The sequence below is a fragment of the Orcinus orca genome, chromosome 19 (genome assembly GCF_937001465.1).
Source record: "Orcinus orca chromosome 19, mOrcOrc1.1, whole genome shotgun sequence".
NCBI lineage: Eukaryota > Metazoa > Chordata > Mammalia > Artiodactyla > Delphinidae > Orcinus > Orcinus orca.
The window spans coordinates 29191607-29211898 of NC_064577.1; the positions used below are offsets into that span (position 1 = coordinate 29191607).

Sequence of the window (20292 nt, forward strand, 5' to 3'; positions counted from 1 at the left end):
CACTTAATACCTGAAGAATGAATGATGTAGAATTTCAGATATCTGTCACCCATCTGCGGGGGGGGGGGCTTTCTTTGCATCTCAACCCGAGGTCTACCCTGCCCCCCACCCGACTGCTCCACACCCTTGTGTGACGACACACCTTCCCTTGGCAATGCCACTGACACCTCTCCCCTCCTTGTCTTCCATGACCCTCCTCCTGCCTCTGCAAGAGTGGAAGGAAAGTGCTGGCACACAGCGGGGGTTAGGACTTCCAGCAACATATGCATAACTTGCCTGATCATTCTGGAAGGGGGCAGATGGCCAGCAAACTTGGAATGTGAGAAAAGGAATGTTGGGATAAATTACGCCAAGAGCTCCAATTGGCCTTGAACTGGATCCCAATACTTTTATCCTTTAGCTGGAAATGTCTCTCACCCTGGCATTTTAAATAAAAACATTCTCCCTAAACCTAAAGTCAGGAGATAAATCTTGTCCTTTCATTTTCTAAAGTCCCCTGCTCAGATAATGGCTACCTCACCACCAACAATTCGGGAACAACAGAGATACCAAAAATCAGTATTCCTTTCAGGCCACCCAAGTAGTTTCCAACACAGAAAAGCATTCCCTGTTTGCTTTTCTTCTTTGATTTAAAAAAAGGGGGGTGGTGGTGGAAGGGAAAGAAGAGTGCTTTAGCAAAAGAGTGGAGAGAGAGAAGGGGGTACACCAACAGTCCCTGGCCCTCGAATACTTACTACTTGTTTCTGTTTGAGGGGCTTGACACAGAAAGTCCCGTCTGTGTGCTGGAGTGAAAATACACAGTTATGAAGGAGGGCAACGAGGATCAGCTGTTCTTTTGTTACTTCTCTCAATTACACACCTCCTGGAGGCGCCCCCAGCTCCCCCCTACCCTGCCAGTGTGGAATGACAGACTCCTAATACAGGAAGGGTCTTCAAGCACATAGTCTAGCCCTTCTTCTTTAAGAAGAGGAAATGATGGATTTCCCTGGTGGTCCAGTGGTTAAGAATCGGTCAGGGAACTAAGATCCCACATGCCGTGGGGCAACTAAGCCCGAGCGCCGCAACTATTGAGCCCATGCACTACAACTAGAGAGAAGCCCTGGCAGCACAACGAAGATCCTGAGTGCCATAAATAAGACCTGACGCAGCCAATAAATAAATATTAAAAAAAAAAGAAGAGGAAATAAGGCCTAAGGAGCTGAAGGTCATGCAGCAAGTTGGTGGCATAGCCCCCGGTGTGGTGCTTCCCCCAGCTCCCTGCGCAGCCTCGGAGCTGGACCCACTCTGCCGAGCCCAGGCAGCCAGCGAACAGGGATCCACGTGTCCTCACAGGAAAGACAGAGCAACATGTACCAAAGTGAGGCCCTGTAACATTACCCACTGACCTTTTCAAAAGTGCCCAGCAGGACGTGGCAATGGCCAAAATACTCTGAAACAAATAAAGGCACATGGATGAAGAAGAAGAAAGCCCACAACACACCTCGATTCCACTCACCTTCCCCGGGTCCCACAGTCTGGCAACACGAACCCTCTGGCTGTCACGGGAAGGGGCAGGTTACGTCACCCAGTAGGACTCTCGTTGCCCGAGAAGCGTGGGAGAAAAAGTGCGTGGGGATGTGGGAACTGCCTGATACCCACGGGGGAGGCGTGCTGTTCTGAGGCCTCAGCCGCTGCCAGGCCTGCATGCTACATACGGGCACGTGTGCAGCCCAAGAAGACAGGAAGCGCCCATACCATCTCCTTCATCCACCACAGCATGGACCACTAATGGGTAAACCTCTCTGTCCAGGTCAAAGCCAAGCTGAAAGAAAAGGAAAAAGAAAAAACACAAGGGACTTAACACATTTAAAGGGCACAGTAATCCGTCAGAAAAGGGAGGTCTCGTCAGGAAGCCTGAACCTCATCTCTGTTCCTCTTCCATCAACCTGGTTAACGACCTAAGTCCGTAGAATTGAAGGCCACCAATCTCTTTGTAAAAAGTCCCCTAGATGTAAAGGCTTCTAACCTGCAGGTCTTTCCTTTGGGCACGGCTTTCTCAAAATATCCTGGGTTAATGGGCTACTCTGGGATAGAAAAATTAGATGTATCCTTCCCAGGGCGTGAAGACGTTACAAGGCTGAAGGGGAGCGTGGCCTTCGAGTACCCGGGCCCATCCTTTGCTGCTGGCCAGGGTCCTGCGTAGCTCCCACGCCCTGTGGGTCTGTGGGCAGAACCTGCCCTGCGCTTTCTCCCAGTGGCCGGGCCCCTCCGCCAGCCAGCAGCTCACCTCCTCTTCAGCCCACTCGGAGGGGTCCACGGTGTGGGAGGGCAGGCAGAACTGCTGGCACACCCCACGCTTGTAGTGCACCGTCTCTGACTGCAGGCTGTTGTCTTTGGGGATGTAGCTGTTGATCAAAGTGGGACGCAAAGCAAAAGTTACTGACAGTTTCCTCTGTCTCATGCCTGTTCTCGGTTATCAACAGGTTCTCAGTATAGAGTGGAAGAGAAAAGAGAAGAAAAGATCTTCTTTATAATCTCTTTCCTTTGCCCTTGCTTGGTAATGCTATTAAAGTTATCTATTCAACCCGCATATCCACAGAAAGGTAGCTTAATAGATTTTTAACAGCATCATGGCGACCTGAAGGACTATGCTGCTATCTGTCACTGTACCAAGATGACATAGTTTGAAGGGGAAAGGTGAAAAAATAAGGCTGTGTAGAAGAAAATCCAAATTCAGGAACCAGCTCTCACCTGGGTGTAGAAAAAGAATGTTTTCCTCCACAGGTGAGCACGTCAGGCACAGACCCTAACCTGTCTAGGAAGGATGTGGCTCCCCTGGTCCTTTGTTCTTACCTGGCAATCCCATTCTGGAACTCTTCGGTGGCCTGATAATAGATGGTGATGGCCACCCGAGCATCCGTGTCAAAGGTGAACTCCACGTTGTAGTGGACTTTCGCTCTGCCGGCCTCTTCCCCCGGGGTCTTCACTTCCTCGGCACATCTAGAAAACCACAAAGACTCAGCATTTGGGAGTAGCAAATTAATATTTTAAAAGTAATCTTTTTTCTTTTTTTTTGTGGGATCTTAGTTCCCTGACCAGGGATGGAACCATGCCCCCTGCAGTGGAAGTGCAGAGTCCTAACCACTGGACTGCCAGGGAATTCCCTTCTTTTTTTTTTTTCAATATTTAGTTATTTGGTTGCACCAGGTCTTAGTTGCGGCTCGAGGGCTCCTTAGTTGTGGCATGCGTGTGGGATCTAGTTCCCTGACCAGGGATTGAACCCAGGCCCCCTGCATTGGGAGCGAGGAGTCTTATCCACTGCGCCGTCAGGGATGTCCCTTGTTTTCTTTTTCTAACTGAACGTATTGTGGGCTTCCCTCTGTGATCATACACTTTCCATCCTCATTTTGAATGACGGCAGAGCACTTTGTTACCACTATCGGGGGCATTTAGGGGATTTCTGATATTTCACGGTGCCACAGTAAACATCCTTGTGCGTTTGCCAGGCTTTACAAAAAAAAGTTTTTAATTTTAATCAAAGTTACTAATCACATAGTTTAAATAGTTTCCACAAGGCTTGTGACAAAAAACCAGCAGGTCTCTTTCTGTCCCTTTTCCTCTTCTTTAGAGAAAACTGCCTTTACCTCTGTAGCTGACCATTCTGGCATTTATCTGCATGTTAATTTTTCAGTTTTAGGCATTATCTATTGACCTCCTACTATGGAAATGAGACTTCCTCTTTCCTCACTCTGCTCCATATTGAGACACCCCTTCCACCATGTGATACACCATGATTTTGTTAGCTCAGGACATCTTCGTCTATACGACTGTGAGTCCATCAACATTATTCACAGTTCAGCCACAGAGTAATCTCTAATAATTTTTCCTTTCCTGCGTAAGTTTTTCTTAGAGCTTGTGCTCATTTTGCTTTTTTTTCAGTTGCTTAGTCTTTTATGCACTAGTCACTAATTCAAATTCAAACTCTTTGGCTGTCTACATCTCGACGTTCAGACGTACCAGGTATTCTGTGCACCTTGTCTTTTTGAGCAGGACACTTATGGAGCCTTCTGACCTGCTCCATCTGGACCCTGATCCCTCCGTACCTGCACACGGCTGCCACCCTGGAATCTCCCTGTCCCATCTCCCTGTGTGTCCCTTTTGCCTCTCTCCCGGAGAATCGCATGCTTCCTGCACCTCCTGGCTTCCTCTTTCTTGGGTTACACTTTCCTTTTGCTGGAGCACAACTTCCAGTAGCATCCTGGAAAAGGGTGTGTTGGAGGGATAAACTTTTCGAGAGATTTTATTATACAATCACACGTCATTGAAAGTCTGGCTGAGGGAATTCCCTGGTGGTCCAGTGGTTAGGACTCGGTGCTTTCACTGCTTAGGATGCGGGTTCAATCCCTGGTTGGGGAGCTAAGATCCTGCAAGCCACGAGGCCAAAAAAAAAAAAAAAAGTCTGGCTGAGTAAAGAATTCTGGATTATAAATACTTTAAAAAAGTCATTTCAGAGCATTGCTGCGTTATCTTTTAGCTCCCAGGGTCGAGCACTCGGTGGACCTTTGTAGAAACTCTTAAATTATGTACGGCATTGGTGATTCCTTCCTTCTATGTTCTCCATTCTCTCTTTCTGGAACCATTAGTTGGCTGTTGGACCTTCTATTCTTCGTATCTTTCCTCTTCTGTTTTCCATAGCTTTGCCTTTATGCTCCACTTCCTAGAACATTTCAACTTTTCTTCCGATATTCTATTGGTTTTTTCATTTCTACGTTTTTAAGCTCTGAGAGCCTTGTTTGTTTGCTAAACGCTTTGTGTCACTGCGTCCGTGAAATAAGAAGGCAGTATCTTCTCTATGTCTCTGAGGCTACAAATCAAGGTTTCCTCTTCCTGCAGTTTTTATTTCCACTTTTTCCCCCTGTTGGCTTGTTTTACAATTGTCTTTCATACGATAGGCGTTCCTTATACATCTGAGAATCTTTGGTTGTCTGCTCATACTAAGACATTTAAACCCCCTAATTGTGGTCCATGGGGACTTCCCTGGCGGTCCAGCGGTTAGGACTCCACGCTTGCACTACAGGGTGCATGGGTTCGATCCCTGGTCAAGGAACTAAGATCCCTCATGGCACGCGGCCAAAAAAATAATAAAATCCTGATGAGAACTGAGTGCACGGTGGGGCTTGGGGATGCTAGGCTTCCCTGGGGACTCATCTGGGTCAGGAGAGGGACCTCCAAAACCAATCTCTTTGGTCTTCCCACCTGGGGGCGTCTGATTGTCCAAAGAACAGTTTTCCTCTCTTCTAACAATGGCCTGACTGCTGGCATTCTGGGCTTAGAGTTGGGGTTGGGGGGCAGGCTGGAGGGCTCAGCATCCAACGTTTCTGAATTCACTTAACCCCCTGATTTCAGTACTGAGTCCAGCCCTTAGCTGTGCCTCGGTCCCCCAAGTCCAGAGATTCTTTGTTTGAACTTTTCCAGTGAGCATCGTCTGCCAGCCTTTTGCCAGGGTGTGGGAGGGCAGTTCTGGCTGTGTAGTCTAAGGGAGGGGGGATCTGAATACCTCTCAAGCAGACTTTCCACTAACCTCCCTCCTTTTAGCCACCCCGACCCCCAAGATGTCCAGAGGTACCTGGAACTGCCAATTCCTGAGCCTTCTGGGGGAAACCACAGTACAAACTGGTGATTCTCAGCTTTTCCTTCTGTTTGTTCAGGATCCTGATTTCTCAGGTTTAGTAAGTTATTTAACATTCACCACCTGTTTCCAGTCTCTAAAATTTTTTAAATTAATTAATTAATTTATTTATTTTTGGCTGCGTTGGGTCTTTGTTGCCGTGTGTGGGCTCTCTAGTTGCGGCGAGCGGGGGCTACTCTTTGTCGCGGTGCATGGGCTTCTCATTGCAGTGGCTTCTCTTGTTGCGGAGCATGGGCTCTAGGCGCGTGGACTTCAGTAGCTGTGGCTCGAAGGCTCTAGAGCGCAGGCTCAGTAGTTGTGGCACACGGGCTTAGCTGTTCCGCGGCATGTGGGATCCTCCCGGACCAGGGCTCGAATCCATGTCTCCTGCATTGGCAGGCAGATTCTTAACCATTGCGTCACCAGGGAAGCCCCAGCCTCTAAAATTTTGTTGCCGTTGCTCCTTTCCCACTCTCCCAATTTTTGTGGATTTGTGCTGTTTAAAAATACTCATTATTGTTTAGTGGGGTTTGGAGAGGAAGCAAAGGTACATGTTCAATCCTCCATCTTTACCTGGAAATCTGAGAATCAGAATTTACTTTAGTTCCATCTCAGAAAAAATAAAATCAAAACTCACCCTTCATCTTAACATTTATTGATCACCAGGTGCTTTCCCTTTCATTATCCCCTTTAATTTTGACAACAGCCATGAAAGGTAAGGTTGGTTCACTATTTTACAGGTGAGAACCAGAAGCTCAGAGCAGTTGCCTCATTTTATTCTAGAGCTGCAGCCAGGCTGCCACATCCGAGGCCAGGACCTCAAGGGGGCTCAGACCCCTGAATCCATCTCCATCAAATACGCGAGCAGACCATATGTGATGAGAGAAACAAGTAGCCGGAGCAGCTGACAGCTGGCAGGCTCCTGAGGCCTCAGTAGCCTCCATCTATCCTGCTGCGGCAGGAACTCCCCGGTGGAGGGGGGCCGGCCGGCTGCAGACTCTTCTGCAGCAAAAGAGTTTCCCCTTGGCTGCGCCGTCCCCAGGGTTGACCCCGGGGGTGTGAGCGGCTGGGGAGGCAGTTGAAAACCTCAGGGACAAATAAAATATTAAAAAACTGAGACAGAAAACAGATTAGTGGCTGCTTAGGCCGGGAAGAGGGGTTTCGGGGGGAAATGAGGGATGATTAATAATGAGTATCGGGTAATAATGAGTATCGGGTAATAATGAGTATCGGGTTTCTTTTCGGGGTGATGAAAATGTTCTAAAATTAGATAGTAGTGATGGTTGCACAACTCTGTGAATAACTAAAAATCACTGAATCGGGGGACTTCCCTGGTGGCACAGCGTATAAGACTCCACGATCCCAATGCAGGGCACCCGGGTTTGATCCCCGCTTAGGGAACTAGATTCCACGTGCATGCCGCAACTAAGAGTTCACATGCCGCAATTAAGAGTTTGCATGCCACAACTAAGGAGCCTGCCTGCCGCAACTAAGACCTGGTGCAACCAAATAAAAAAATAAATACTAAAAAAAAAAAAATCACTGAATTGTACACTTTAAATGAATGAACTGTATGGTATATGAACTATATCTCAATGAAGTGGTTATATTTTATTCCTAAAAATTTATTTTTTAAGTTTTTTTTTTTGATGTGGACCATTTTTAAAGTCTTTATTGAATTTGTTACCATATTGCTTCTGTTTTATATTTTGGTTTTTTGGCCTCGAGGCATGTGGGACCTTAGCTCCCTGAGCAGGGATCGAACCCACACCCCCTGCATTGGAAGTCTTAACCACTGGACCACCAGCGAAGTCCCCGAAGTGGTTGTATTTTAAAAAGATGATCAGAGAGAAATAAACTCCCTGATCTATACAAGCATAAAATGCTCTCCGAGTCATCTTCCTTTGTCAACTGAGAAGAATGTGGGACCTCTGGTTTGCCCTAACCAAATCTGTCTCCCCAGGGAACCAGTGAGTCTTAGTAGACAGACTTGCTATCTGGAGAGCAGCATCTGTTTAAAAATCACATTACCTCTGGGACTTCCCTGGTGGTCCAGGGTTAGAACTCCGTGCTCCCATTGCAGGGGGCCCGGGTTCAATCCCCAGTCAGGGAACTAAGATCCCACAAGCCTTGCCATGCAGCCAAAAAAAAAAAAAGAAAAAAGAAAAAAAAATTGTGCTATCTCAGGGACAGCACAAAGAAGACAGATGCTGATGATAATTAGTACTGACAGTGGTGATTAAACAACAAACCCAGTGCACCAGAGGAAGGGCACATGAGATTAAGAATAAATTACAAAGGAAATATAGGCAATAAAATAAGGATTTCCTGCACCAAGTTCAAACATCCCATCTTCACACAGGCTTGTCGAGGTATCTGCAGAATTCACTTTCTCCTCCAACTGTTCTTTTTCTGGAAGGTTCACCAAATCGGGGTAATCATGACAGCTTCCAGGAGAGTGAAAGTTCTTCCCAAACACTGACTATCAGAGAAAGTTCTGAACAATCTAGGTGCGGAGACCCCTCATGCCAGCAGCCCACGGCCCGGAGGCCTAGAGGCCGGGCTCCGGGTCTGACAGAAACCGCTCTGTGGGTCCCCTGGGGAGTCGGCTGCCCCTTCACGAAGAAGGGCCCCTGGAACCTGGCCCCCGCCGGCTGGGAACTTGAACTTACTTGACGAGTCTTAGTGTATCCTTTCGGATGTTGATCAGGCTTCTCAGAGTCTTCACTGGTTCTTGGGGAGGAGGGGCAGCGTAAGGAAACTGTGTCGGAAACAAAGTGGGAGAAGACTGTGTTTAGAAAGACGGATAACCATAGTAAGGGGACGTGCTCGAGGTCACAGCTACTGGGAGAGCTGGGATCCGACTTGGTGTCCAAAGCGCTACATTTATCTGCTTTTCCCATTAGATGAAGCTTATGTGAGTCAGCATTCAAAATGCGGACACCTAATAAAAACTCCCACTGAAGTTCCAAATACCAAGGGACACACGGTGGCCGAGTTAATCACAAAAGGCTTTTCCACCTGACCTTACACAACGGGGAGCCGGACCTGCAAGGATTTTCCTTCAGTGAAGCCACATGGTGTCTGAGGAATTTAGGAACTGCAAACACAAGAGAACCCCATCATGTGTACAGAGTGGAGGTCTGCAAACAGTGAAGAACAAATTTCCTCCGCAGCTGATCATATAAAGGAGAGTTTTCTTAAAAGAACGTGAGCCAAAGAGCTCTTTTGGGGTCATCAAAGGTTTGTGGTTGCCCATCACTTACCTCACGCTTTCACTCTCTTTCCCTGTTTAAACATGTGGGTTTGGAGTTGTGAGTTGATGACAATGAGGAGATGAGAAAGGGGACACAGTAAAACATTTCACTGGGAACGGCTGTGAGAAGATTGAGTGATTTAAAATGTTCCCGCTATTCTTATAACGTCATTTGGGCAGGAAACATTTTTTACATATGATTCCCAGAAGACCTACTAGTGTTTGGAGCTTTGCAAAACCGTGGTCCTCTTAGCTCTGAAGAGTCTACCCCCTCGTGCGGGTCTCAGAAAACAGAACGTCCACATGAAACTCTGTGTCTTCCCAGATTTTTGCTGTTTTACTTGGGAAACATAATTGAACCTATGGTACGTCTGATTTTGTGTATTGTGATCCCTGATACTTCATGTGCATGAATGTGACCCTTAAGAAAATACATTTAATCCAAACTATCAGCTGTGCATTCAGATTATTGCTTTGTGGGTATTGTGTAGCAACATTTTATTTTTTCACTGATACCTTAAACATATATTCTGTTTTTTTTTTTTTTTTTTTGGCCATGCAGCGCATCTTGTGGGATCTTAGTTCCCCGACCAAGGATCGAACCCTGGGCCCTCTGCAGTGGAAGTGTGGAGTCCTAACCACTGGACCTCCAGGGAATTCTCACCTTAAACATATATTCTTTTAAAATATATGACAGTTGGTTTTTCTGATTACAAAGCAATACACGTTTAAGCAGAAAACTTGAAAAACACAAAAAAGTACAAAACCAGCCATAATTTCACTACTCAGTGATACCAAAGTTAACATTTGCAGAATGTGTCTTTTGGGATAGGCATCCATCCACCCACCCACCTCCTCCCTCCCTCCCCCCGCTCTATCTCTCTGCACTGTTTCAAACTGTACCTACTCTTTTATTGTCTCTCTTTCACTTAGAAAGATGTGGCAAATGTTTTAAAGCCTATAATTTGACAATATAACTACACACATTAGAGACAGGGGCCTACTTTAATCAATTCCACATTATTCAGTGTTTTCTGTTGGTTTTACTTTTTTTTTTTTTTTTCCTGATATAAATGTCGTGGTGAATGCTTTGTCCCTACATTTCTGCGTGCCTCTTTGATTATTTCTTTAAGACATTCCTAGAAGTGGAATTACTGGATCAAAGAGTAAGCATATTTTTAAGACTTTTAAAACTATTTTGCCAAATTGTTCTCCGGAAAAGCTGATTGCAACTCTGCCCTCCTGCTTGCAGCGTATCAGGAGGCTTTTATACAGGAAAGCTGAAATCCTATAGTTCAGATCCCATCTGTGGCCCATTTCTCCACACACACCCCACCCCCTTTGCTGGGCTGTCACACTAAAAGAATTTAAAACAATTTTTAAATAAGCTTAAGCAAAAAGTAATTAGGCAGGAAAACTCAACACAAATGCTTGTCTATTCTAAAGCCAAAATAAATGACTTCGGGATTAAAATTTTTTTCTGGAGTAGCGAAGTTAATCATATTCATTTGCACGGGTACTTGGGAGTTATCCTTAACTCCTACCTGAGTTCAAAAAAACCCCAGAGGTTTTCCCTTCACTCTTTGCCCTTTCCCCTCTATATCCTCCCTACCCCCGCAAAAAAAAAAAACAAAAGGAAGGCGGGGGGTGGGGGGGAGTTAGTGTTCTTCACCTTCCGTTTAGAATATTACATTTGATGATAACTGGCAATGGAACACAAGTTATTCGCTGCTCAGGGAAAGGCAACCGTGGGATCAATTGTTTATATACATAAACTATCCTTACAGTATAATAAATCCACACTTACATTTTTAACTCTTTACCCTCTGCCCCGCCAAAAGAAAACCATTGAAAATCTGTTTCGGAGAAACTAATCCTGTTTGTAGGCTCTTACCTACCAAAGCTTCTGCCTTAGTGGCCATTCACGTACCCAATCAGAGTCTACCGGCAACACTCAGTGCTGGGTGTAAAGAAAGACTTAAAGTGGAAAAGATAAGGTCCTGCTCTTTCAGGAAGCAGCATTATAAGGAAGATGATATAGTTGCACAAATAACTGTAACACTAAACAGAAATGCCACAAAAAGGGCAACGATACAGGAAGTGATCGCTTCTGGCTGAGGTAATCCAGAAGGCTTCATGGAGGAGGTGGTATTTGATCTGGGATCTTGAAGGATAAACGTAATTTGTAAATTCAGAGATGACAGGGAAGACAGAGGAGACAGCAGGAACAGAGGCAAACTAAAGAAAATAATCTGCTCTTAGAGTCGCCTCCCCTACCTCTCTAGGCCAGGTTAGCCCACCGTGACTCTAAGCTTCTTTGTGGTCTTCGCTTTTAAAACGATCATTTATTGAGCACTTACTAGGTGCCGGGCACTATACTAAGCTCTTTACATACATTATCTTAGTTATCCTTGGAACAATCCTGTGAGGGAGAGATAGTTCTTCCCTTTTTGCAGATAAGGACATTGACATAGCAACAGGTTCAGTATCACCTTCCAAAGTCCCACAAGTTTTAGGGAGAAGAGTTGAGGTTTGAATACATTCTACCTCCATCTTTCTCTAAGATACTCCTGGATACAGCTGCTTAACCTAGAGATGACGAAGGGATTGAAGTACCAGTTATTAAAAGATCTGAAGGGGCTTCCCTGGTGGCGCAGTGGTTGGGAGTCCGCCTGCCGATGCAGGGGACACGGGTTCGTGCCCCAGTCCGGGAAGATCCCACATGCCACGGAGCGGCTGGGCCCGTGAGCCATGGCCGCTGAGCCTGCGCGTCCGGAGCCTGTGCTCCGCAAGGGGAGAGGCCACAACAGTGAGAGGCCTGTGTACCGCAAAAAAAAAAAAAAAAAAAAAAGATCTGAAAACACTAACCTATGTCTTTGTTCATTCTTTTTTCTTAGCAAGGCACTGATGAACTTTTTTGTTTGCCTACAGTACCTCTTTAACACATGCACCATTACTGTATTATATTTAGAGCAAGAAAAAGTATCTTAGTTCACTTAAAGACCAGAGATTTCACTCCTATGCTAACAGATACGTGTGACATGAAAGCAAAGTAACATCTTCTTGGGACCGAAGGAGATGAAGGTCAGGATGGACTCGGGTCCAAGCACCACCCCGAAGGAGCCGCTCACCGGTCACTCCACTGTGCTCAGAACAGCATCAATAACCGTTTCTCAGTTCACATCCACAGTTTCCACTTGCTTTCTTATGACCTTGGAACCGTCATTTTCTCAGCCCCAGTTGTACCTCATTAGGGAGTGAGTGATGACAAGAAAGGTCAGACAGAATTTATTTTTCTCAGATGCAAGCGCTCTGGCATAACTAGGCCAGTAAATGGGGAGAAATGGCCTTTTCTGTCTTGCACACAACATGCCGCCAGGCGCACAGATGGAGGAGGACCCACAGGCCTTCTGCAAGCCGTATCCTCACTTCTTGCCTCAAGCTCAGTATGGGCTTAGGAGACGTCTTCCCGTTTCTCAGACAACATCCTGGAGTAAATAAACTCTCACCACCTTACTAAGGACCTTAAAAACAGCTTCCAGAATTCTCTTTCACTTTTCATAATGAAGACAGGCTTATAAAGACTAATGTGCAAAGAATGAAATCGGGTCTGCTCAGGGACTTGTGGCCCAAACCTGCCGGGTCAGTAATGTGTTGACAGAGAATTAAGGCTCAGGTCCCTCCACTCTATTCATCTAAGCAGAAATGCTGCCAGAAGAAAGCCCTCTTAATGGGGTAAAATTCGGGTAACTGTTGCAATGACAGCTTGCCAATGCCCATCCATGAAAAAAGAGAACATAGGGAAACGTTTACTGAGTACTTACTATGGGCCGGGCATCACGCTGGGTTCTTTAGATTTTTTTTTCATTTTACTTTATTTCATTTATAAAATATATATAACATGAAATGTATCACCTTAGCCATTTTTAAGCACGCAGTCCAGTGGCAGCAAATGCATTCACATGTCCTGTGCTATCATCACTACCATGGAGCTCTGGTTTAGATACATTCTTACTTAATATTCTAAACACTAGTAGACATGTCGGCCATGCCCACCAGTCTGTAAGCTCTTGGAGGAGAGTCTGAAATGAAGGAGGACCTCAAGAAATATGTTCGTTGACTGGATAAATGAAGAATATCAGTATTAACACCCCCATTTTGCAGATAAAGAAACTGAGACTCAAAAGATTCACGTAATTATTCAAGGTCTCAGGGCTAATGAGTAGCAGAACCAGGATTTGAATCCAAAAGCCACACTGTTTGTCCTGCAGCTGCCTTGGCTACAGCAGGGCAAGGCTACATGTTGTTCTGATCCCAGGAGTGTTCCAGGTACCTGAGTAGAGTGTAGAGAGAGTCTGAACGTTAAACGATCACTGCAAAAGGTACCGAATCCTGTTCAGGTTCTAGAGGCTGGTCGAAACTCTCTGGATTACACCCTTATGCTTAGGCAGCAGTACATACAACAGCATATCTAATGCCACACTCGTTTTAAATTTTAACAGGAGTATCTAAGGTCTTCTCAGAGGAAAGCTTTCTTGGAGCACTGTATGACAAATTCCCTTTGTCTGTAAGAGCTAACAGCACCTGTAGAAGATACAAAGGTATATTCAGGGTGTGACGTCAGAGAACGTCAGCAGAAGCAGGGGAGATGTTCATCACCGTTTACCTTCTGCCCAAGATGCTCCAATATGTGTTACTGATAGATATTCCTAAAGTACGGTGGTTTTTCCTCTAAATTATTTTTGAAGAACAAAGACATCTACCAATTCATTCAACATGTTCACTATGCCCTGAGCGCTATGCTAGCCTGGATTCGGTGATGGACCAGGCACGCCTCTCTTAGTTCCACCTGTAAGGGGCCCACAACAGAGCTTGCATCTGGCGCCCTGCACTCAGGTACCAGCAGCGAACCGCCCCCCCCCCGCCCCCCCGCCTCCCCCGCCGCCCCGCCCCCGCCCAGGACCGGCCTGCTTGTGTCCGCGCTGAAATAAGCCTAAATCTCAGAATAATTTAAATCCCAAGCACCTCAAGCCCAGGATGGGGGTATAGTACCCACTCAGCCAGAGGAACTCTTTCAATGGGCCCCAGGGGGTTGGCGATCAAGGCTCATATGAATACAGAGCAAGCGCCTCTTTGACCTTTTATCCTGGTGCTCGTCAGTTTCCTTGTTAGTTTTCCTTACACCAGCAAAGTGCCACTTAGCGGCCAAATGTGGAACTGCCGGTTCAGATAGACCGGATATGGGTGTGTGTGTGTGTGTGTGTGTGTGTGTGTGTGTGTGTGTGGCGGGGTACACATATGTATATACTCATATACACATATATATGTATGTATATATCAACCATGTATCCTAGATTTTCTAACCATTCTAATCTCAAGTATTTTGTTAAACTACCCCCCATGTCTGCACTCACATTTTTGCTGTAGAAAATATGGTCCCAGTGCATACGCGATAAAAGGATCTTACTTCAATTGTAAATTATTGGGTAATTCCCAGTAGTCTGTAAAAGGACCTATAACCCATTCATAAAAATAAATAATTAATTTCCATAAAAAGGTTTTTTTTAAGGTACATAATTTGCTAACATTTGCTATTAGATTCAGGCCTGACCATATACACACATAGCATCCTGGATTTGGCCACTGGGAACTCCCTCAGTTGGCTCCTGTGTCCTTTTGACTTGCCCCATCACTTTTTGAGCACTTCCTTACTTTCTGGCACCACAAGATAATCCAAGTTGATGTTGTGTTTTTCTGTCCCCTCCCTGGAATTGATCATGTCTCCAAGGATCCCTGGTTCCTTTTTAGAGACGTCTACCTCAGACCACCATGTATTCACTAATCTTTTACCAGTGAACACTTGCTCTGCTTCCAGTTTTCAATATTACAAACAATGATGCAATAAACATTCCCTGAAAGGAAACTTAATAGGAAAAAGGAGGGGGGGTGATGTAAAAGAAAAACAAATGAATATGGCCTAATGCAGTTTTTACTTAAGAAGAAAAAAGCCCCAAATGCCAAAAATCTGCCTCTGAAGAGAAAGGAAATTATTTTTAGGCAATTTATGACTAAAAGAGAAAAGTACTCATTTTACACATAGACATGTAATATTTGTGTCAGAGAAAGAAATAATAGTTAATATGGAAATCAACATCTGGGATCATATGAATAGCTCATTTACAGCACTCATTTACATAAGCGCTTGCTTTTATAGATTTTAGGGGTTTTATATTTAAAATTCAGTTCCTTCTTATTTGATGCCTGGTTATTTTCTCAGCTTTCTCTACTTCCCCTCTTCTCAGCTATGTAGTGTGTCCAAGACTTACCAGTGGATATATTTAGACTTGTGATACTTTATAACATTTTCTTAGATCCACATCAGGGAGAACAGTTTACTCCGGTTGAATGATGTGAAATGAATACAAATTTGCCTATTTAACCAGCTGTAGCCCTGGGACAGACTGTATTGTGCCTGCTGTCCACCAAAACATCAATGAGCTATATTTACAGCAGTAAAACCCCTTTTCACTAATTTTCCATCCAATCCTCGTGGGGAGTCAATCACCCATGTAGAAAGGCTGGTGACCACAAAGCTGACAAGATGTGAAAAGACATTTTTTCCACTCAAATCAAAGATGTGAGGGAGATACCACGAGGGTGTCACATGATGACCTTAACTCAAAGATGCTCTGTGTTCAGGTTTGGTTACCAAAGGAATCCACTCAAGATGGCAGTCTATTTACAGTCTGTTAACTCCTCCGCTGGGTCCCCTGGCAGGGTGCACATGGGACCAATGTCCTGGCTATATGACATCACCTCTAAGGTTGATCTTTCCAAAATATTTAAACCCTACTACGAGTATGCCCAGTTAACCAGTTCTCTTTGATAACAAGAGCATGAAGGATCCACTGCAGAGCAAAGCACCCATCACAAAATCGCCCTGGTCTCTGTGAACAACCGTCACAGACCCATTTCCTCCCTCTACTTATGGTTTGGGTCTTGACTCATATCGTTCAGGAGTACTCAGACCGGGCAACAGGTTGCGTACACGCTGACATCAAATGCACCTCCAGGGCTACGTGTGCTGCTTTGACGACAAGTGAAACCTACTCAACTTCCGGTTCCCCTGACTGAAAGCCCCTCCCATCGGGATAAAACACTACCCAGTCATCCTGTGCTTCTACAATAAAAGTATCTTTCTGAAGATGAGCTGCTTTTAGATACAAAGGGTTCTGACTAACACCAGCTCATTTTAAGGAGAGTTAAAAGGGAAAAAAGGGCTTTTAGTAAAGCAGACACTGTCATCTTTTCCCTCCAGCAAGTTGGTAAATAATGACTAATGGTCAGAGAAACGACTCCTTTCAGACCAGCACCCCATTCTAGATGCCTGACTTCCAGATTTCATCTGGTCAGGAGACTGGTAACCCAGCTCACAAATAAGAATCCAGTTTTAAGTAAGAGATTTTGAGATGCTTAATAGTGTAGGTAAAGAATATGCTCAAACACCAGTATCAGCCAAAACAGGTATTTTATTTTTGGGTTTTTTTTTTTTTTTTTTTTTTTTTTTGCGGTATGCGGACCTCTCACTGTTGTGGCCTCTCGCGCTGCGGAGCACAGGCTCCGGACGCGCAGGCTCAGCGGCCATGGCTCACGGGCCTAGCCGCTCCGCGGCATGTGGGATCTTCCCGGACCGGGCGCGAACCCACGTCCCCTGCATTGGCAGGCGTACTCTCAACCACTGCACCACCAGGGAAGCCCTAAAACAGGTATTTTAAAATACACAACAATAAAGCAGAAACTAACACACCATTGTAAAGCAATTATACTCCAATAAAGATGTTAAAAAAATTAAAAAATAATTAAAACAATAAAATACACAACATATATATTTTTTCCAAAGAAGCATATGAATGTTCTAATGCCACCAAGTATTAGTTTTCCAGTCATTTTATTTAACAGAGGTGTTTTCAGTAGGCCAGTTATTAAGAAGAGCAAGTGGACCGAAGTCCTCCTCAGTCTATATTTTAAAAACTAAAAACTGTAAGCTGGTCTTCAAGTTGAAAAACTCCAAGCTGCCCACCTGTGCCCCTCCTGAAATATACTGACCCTAAAACTATCTCTGTAAGAGCCAAGATCAATTACAAGAGTTTCAAGTCTCCATCTCATATTTCTGGAAGGAAATACGCTCTGAGGGACTTCCCTGATGGTCCAGCAGTAAAGAATCCACCTTACAATGCAGGGGACGGGGGTTCGATCCCTGGTCAGGGAACTAAGATCCCACATGCCACGGGGCAACTAAGCCCATGCGCCACAACTACTGAGCTCACGCGCCTCAACTAGAGCCCACGTGCTGCAAACTACATAGCCCACGTGCTCTGGAACCCGTGCACCACAACTAGAGAAGAGAAAAACCCGCACGCCACAACTAGAGAGAAGCCCGCGCACCAGAACGAAGAGCCCGCACGCCTCAACGAAGATCCCGCGTGCCGCAGCTGAGACCCAATGCAGCCAAAAATAAATTAAATAAATAAATAATAAATAAATCTTAAAAAAAATATGCTGAAGTCTGCTATGTTAGGAATCTCAGCTTCAGAAAAAGAATAGTATGAAATACAGAAACATTTAAGTTTATAAGCCAATCAAATACAGAATTCTAAGCCCAGGTAAGGTCAGTTTCTTTGGCTAAGCTACCTATTTGCAGATACAGCCCTAGGCCCAGGAAGAAGGCCATTAGTAATTCAAAAACCCTAATGAGATTTTATTTTGGTTAGCTCATCATGAGATATGGAAACCCCATATAACTAGAACAAAATAGCATAAAATAAAAACCTATATGTTATAAAGCAGAAAGTAACACACCATTGTAAAGCAATTATACTCCAATAAAGATGTAAAAATAAAAAAAGACCCAACACAGTCAATAAATAAATAAATAAAAATAAAATAAAAATTAAAAAAATTACTGCTGTTTATAAACAAAAACAAAAAACCCTATAGCATATGTATGATAGTTTTAATTTCTAAATTGTTAATACTAAGATCTGTAGGGACTTCCCTGGTGGTCCAGTGGTTAAGAATCCGCCTTCCAATGCAGGGGACGGGGGTTTGATCCCTGGTCAGGGAGCTAGGATTCCACATGCTGCGGGGCAACAAAGCCAGCACCCCACAACTCCAGAGCCAACGCACCACAACTAGAGAGAAGCCCACATGCCTCAATGAAAGATCCCGCGTGCCACAACTAAGACCCAACACAGCCAAAAATAAATAAATAAATATTTAATTTAAAAAAAGATCTGTAATTTGCAGCTAATTTAACAAGGTACCAATCTGTTTCACTTTGCCCTGCTAAGCTTCCAAAAGTCTTGAGAGCTCTGATTATTCTTCACTCACTCCTTAATAGCAGTGCGTTGGACTGGTTAAGAATCCGCCTGCCTGTACGGGGGACACAGGTTTGAGCCCTGGTCCGGGAAGATCCCACATGTCAGGGAGCAGCTAAGCCTGTGCGCCACAACTACTGAGCCTGTGCTCTAGAGCCCGCGAGCCACAACTTCTGAGCCCGCACGCCACAACTGCTAAAGCCTGCGTGCCTAGAGCCTGTGCTCTGCAACAAGAGAAGCCACCGCAATGAGAAGCCCGCGCACCGCAATGAAGAGTAGGCCCCTCTTGCCGCAACTAGAGGAAGCCCACGTGCAGCAACGAAGACCCAACACAGCCAAAAATAAATTTAAAAAATAGCAGTGAGTAGCCAAGGTTATATAAACCAACTGAACTAATTTCTTTGGCTTACATATTAAATATATATTAAATATATTAAAGTCTAAGCTCACTTAAAGTCTGTCTGTAATGAAATCTAGAGCTAGAAGTATAACTCTTATGTTCTAGATGGTGAATCTCAGAGACAAAATACAAGTATTTACAATATATCATGCACAGAGTCCAAGCCCAAGGTTGATTCACGTCACTGGCTTCTCTCTCATCCTGTGTTCCATCCTCATCCCTTCCTTGACCTCCTACCTGACATCTCTGTGTCCCTCCACCAGTCATCTATCACCTCTCAGTCCATCCTTGTAAGTCTTCACTCCTTTAACCACATCCTTCAACATCTCCGATTTTCCTATTCTCAGCCAACACTTCTCTACGGCTCTTCCTCTTTTTACTGATTTCCTGCATGCTATTAAGACCCTGGGCTTCTAAGCATCTTTACAGGCTTGTCAGAAGTGATTCCAGTTCATCAAGAAAAAAACAGGTGTCCTAGCATTAACCATAAGCTTTCTGAGACTAAAAGGAGCCAAGTTCCAAGTTTAAACGTAGTGCGAAAAAAGACGGCAAAACAGATAATGATTTCCCAAGAAGCAATACATGGTCATATCTCCTAACACAGTTAGTCTGGCTCCTAGGTTTATAATTCTCAGCCTGGCCAATTCAAAGATTCTTTAAGCACTACTTAATAATGTGCCAAGAAAGCACAGCCCCAGGATTAAGTGGGAAGTTCAGCAAGAGGATTCAGTGACTGGCTTCTAAACAAATCAATTATGGAAAAGGAAAGATTTGTAGTGGGTAAACCTGACAGACCCCACCTTCACTAAGCTATCAAGGTTGCCATCACTGGGAGCATGTCATGAACTGTTACGTGCCTCTGATATGATGTAATAAGGGCACTTACCTCTGTGATATTCTTTCCGCAAATCCATAACCCTAGTCTAATCACAAGAAAACATCAGAAAACCCAAATTGATGGGAGTTCTACAAAATATCTCACTAGTACATCTCAAAACTGTCATGGTCATGAAAAACAAGGAAAAACTGAGAAACTGTTAAAGATTGGAAGAAATGAAGGAGACGTGACAACCAAAGGTAACTGGGACTAAAAAAAGACATGAGTGGAAACACCGGTGTAGTCCTAATAAAATCTGTAGTTTTGAAAAATAGTAATGTACCTATGCTAATTTTTAGTTTGGATACATGCTCCATGGTTGTGTAAGACGTTAACATCAGAGAGGGAATATGGGAATTCCCTACTACCTTTGCAATTCTTCTGTTAAGTATTTAAAAAAAAAAAAAAAAAGTTCAGCAAGAGAAGTGCTGAGAGGAAATGCAGAGCAAAGGATCCCAAAGTGGAAGGTGTAGGTCTTGGCCCTTCTATTAGTGGTTGTGCAATTTTACACAAATTGCTGTACCCTACTAAGTCTCTATTTCCTCACCAGTAAAATGTGCTTGATAATAGCTACCTTATAATTTGTGAGATTAAAGGTTGTATTAGGGATTTCCCTGGTGGCACAGTGGTTAACAATCTGCCTGCCAATGCAGGGGACACGGGTTCAAGCCCTGGTCCGGGAAGATCCCACATGCCGCGGAGCAACTAAGCCCACAAGCCACAACTACTGAGCCC

At 44.6% G+C, this 20292-nt stretch overlaps 1 protein-coding gene across 9 annotated transcripts in view; it reads right to left on the minus strand.

Moving 5' to 3' along the window:
* Positions 1–20292, minus strand: part of RNF157 (ring finger protein 157) — an 81900-nt gene that overhangs the window by 20556 nt on the left and 41052 nt on the right. For 8 of the 9 annotated variants that reach the window (XR_004486370.2, XR_004486371.2, XM_049702020.1 and 5 more), the window contains exons 3-8: positions 8320–8408; positions 2833–2979; positions 2267–2384; positions 1735–1801; positions 1386–1429; positions 735–782 (exon numbers count right to left, since the gene is read on the minus strand). Coding sequence is in view for 7 of the 9 variants with exons in the window: in XM_049702020.1 (XP_049557977.1) it covers positions 735–782; positions 1386–1429; positions 1735–1801; positions 2267–2384; positions 2833–2979; positions 8320–8408 (513 nt within the window). In the remaining 2 variants the exon portion in view is untranslated. Of the gene's footprint in view, positions 1–734; positions 783–1385; positions 1430–1734; positions 1802–2266; positions 2385–2832; positions 2980–5605; positions 6033–8319; positions 8409–20292 lie in introns of those variants that run through there. The other variant, XM_033438566.2, reaches the window with a different exon arrangement.